The sequence below is a fragment of the Phaethon lepturus genome, unplaced genomic scaffold (genome assembly GCF_000687285.1).
Source record: "Phaethon lepturus isolate BGI_N335 unplaced genomic scaffold, ASM68728v1 scaffold36863, whole genome shotgun sequence".
NCBI classification, from domain to species: domain Eukaryota; kingdom Metazoa; phylum Chordata; class Aves; order Phaethontiformes; family Phaethontidae; genus Phaethon; species Phaethon lepturus.
The window spans coordinates 1-1,838 of record NW_010531800.1 but is presented as its reverse complement, the minus strand read 5'-3'; the positions used below and the strand labels follow the sequence as shown (position 1 = coordinate 1,838).

General features: G+C 52.9%; 1 protein-coding gene across 1 annotated transcript in view; it reads right to left on the bottom strand.

Annotated features, from left to right (window-relative positions):
• Positions 1–1,810, bottom strand: part of LOC104618947 (dynein heavy chain 17, axonemal-like) — a gene marked incomplete at both ends in the record, with an annotated part of 2,044 nt that extends 234 nt beyond the window's left edge. Inside the window, 5 exons of the mRNA XM_010284671.1 lie at positions 170–296; positions 479–570; positions 648–995; positions 1,223–1,345; positions 1,574–1,810. Coding sequence (XP_010282973.1) covers positions 170–296; positions 479–570; positions 648–995; positions 1,223–1,345; positions 1,574–1,810 — 927 coding nt within the window. The remainder of the gene's footprint in view (positions 1–169; positions 297–478; positions 571–647; positions 996–1,222; positions 1,346–1,573) is intronic.
• Between the last annotated feature and the right edge of the window lie 28 nt (positions 1,811–1,838).

The following is a 1,838-nucleotide window of genomic DNA, read 5'->3' as shown; positions in this document are numbered from 1 at the left end:
TCAGGGACTGCCGTCCCGCGCAGGGCTGTCATCACAGCCTGCTCCCTGAGAAGGCGATGCCAGGGATGGCGTTCTGACAGTTAGGATGAAAAATATTTTAAAGCTGCGATTACCAGTTAGCATGCAAGAGACACAGGGCTTGCCTCCATGCTTTACACACAACCCATACCTCAGCTGGCTCATTCCCATTAGATAAAATATCAAGCAGGTCTGCAGAGGAAACAAAGTAGAATCTGGGAAAAGCCAGTCTTTTTGTCTCGAGGTATTCAGCCAAAGCCTTCTCACAGAGCGCCAGTCTAACAGAAAACAAGAAAAAGCCCTGCAGTTACCCCCCCTCACATATTAGTTTTTACTCTTTGCTAAGCCCTTGTCATGTTGAGGCAGGGGCCACTCCGGAGAAATCAAACTCCTCCTTCGGCCCTAGAGCAGCCCGTGAAAGCCTCTCCTTAACGCTTCACCAGGAGGACTCAAACCTCACCTTTTCTGCAATGCTTCCAGCTTGTCGTAGAGACCAGGCTTGTTCGTAGCTTCAATCACATTGGGGGTTTTTACCGCATCGGCCATTAATTCCTGCAGGAGGAAAAATGTTTCAGCTCTACCCAAAGCAGCAGCGAGCGCTCAGGGGCCCGGGGGGACGGGCTTCGCACTTTGAAATCTTCATCGATAGCATCAAAATGCTTCGAGTCCACCGGCAGTTGACTGCGGATGTCTTCGGAGCCAATGAAGATGCTCTCCAGGTGACTCCATGTCCTCTGCACCTCGAACCAGATGCTGATAACGGAGTCAGCGGTTGACAGCTTCTGCTGCCAGCCCGACACCTCCTGAAGGAAGAAGGCTAGGTGCTTGGAGGTCATCAGGTTCTGCAGCTGCACTTGGTTGTCCTCCAGTGTCTCAATGAGCACCTCATCCGACTTGAGCAGCATGATGCCGGTCCTGGTGTGGCGCTCGTGCTCGAACCGCATCGTTGCCCAGGTAGTGTCCAGGGTGTTCAGCACCTGCAGATGGGGTGTGAGAAATGAGATGGACTCTGCGGTGCCGAGGCCCAGACCCCACGGAAAGGCAAGACACAACAGGAACACCTTCTCCGGGGCACGAGCTGCACGGGTGCCACGTTCTGTGTGGACTCCAGCCCCCAGGAGCAGGAACACGAGTGCTAACAGCCACAGAGCCACATCAGAGCAGGGCACTCAGCAAAGCAGGGTAGGAACCGAGCCCCGTTTACCTTCTCCGTCCCTGACTCTTTCATGGCTTTGTCCACGATGCCACGAACCTCATCCTCGAACATGTGCAGGTTCAGCTGCAGCAGATCTGAGAGGGTTGTGTCCTTGGACATGGTGAAGTTCACCTGCAGCAGAACCAGCACTGTCAGGACATGGACTCCACTCACCGAAGAGGTAGCCCAGCAACTCACTCAAATGAGCTCATTAACACCCACATTTAAAGACTCTACATGAATATTTTATATATGGCCAGTTTTTAAAACAGATTGCATGCTTCCCCTGACGGATGCAAATCTCAGGAGCCACCGGGGCCAGGGGTTGGAGCCAGGGAAGGGTGGGAAGGCTGGGAGCACCTTGGTTGCCTGCATGAGCTCCTGCCAGTGCCGGTCCCTGATGGCCGGGTTCTGCAGGTCGTTCACGGCACGCAGGGACGTTATCATGTTCTTCACACTATTGTCCAGTCCCGTGTATGCATCCCAGCTTCTCATCTCCTTATCCAAGTTCCGAATGTCTTTAGCAAATTTCTTACAATCGATATCCATCTGCTCAACATTGATGTCCTTCCACCTGGTGGTCTTCCAGTCATCAATGTTTGTGTTAACCTGAATTTGGGAATCC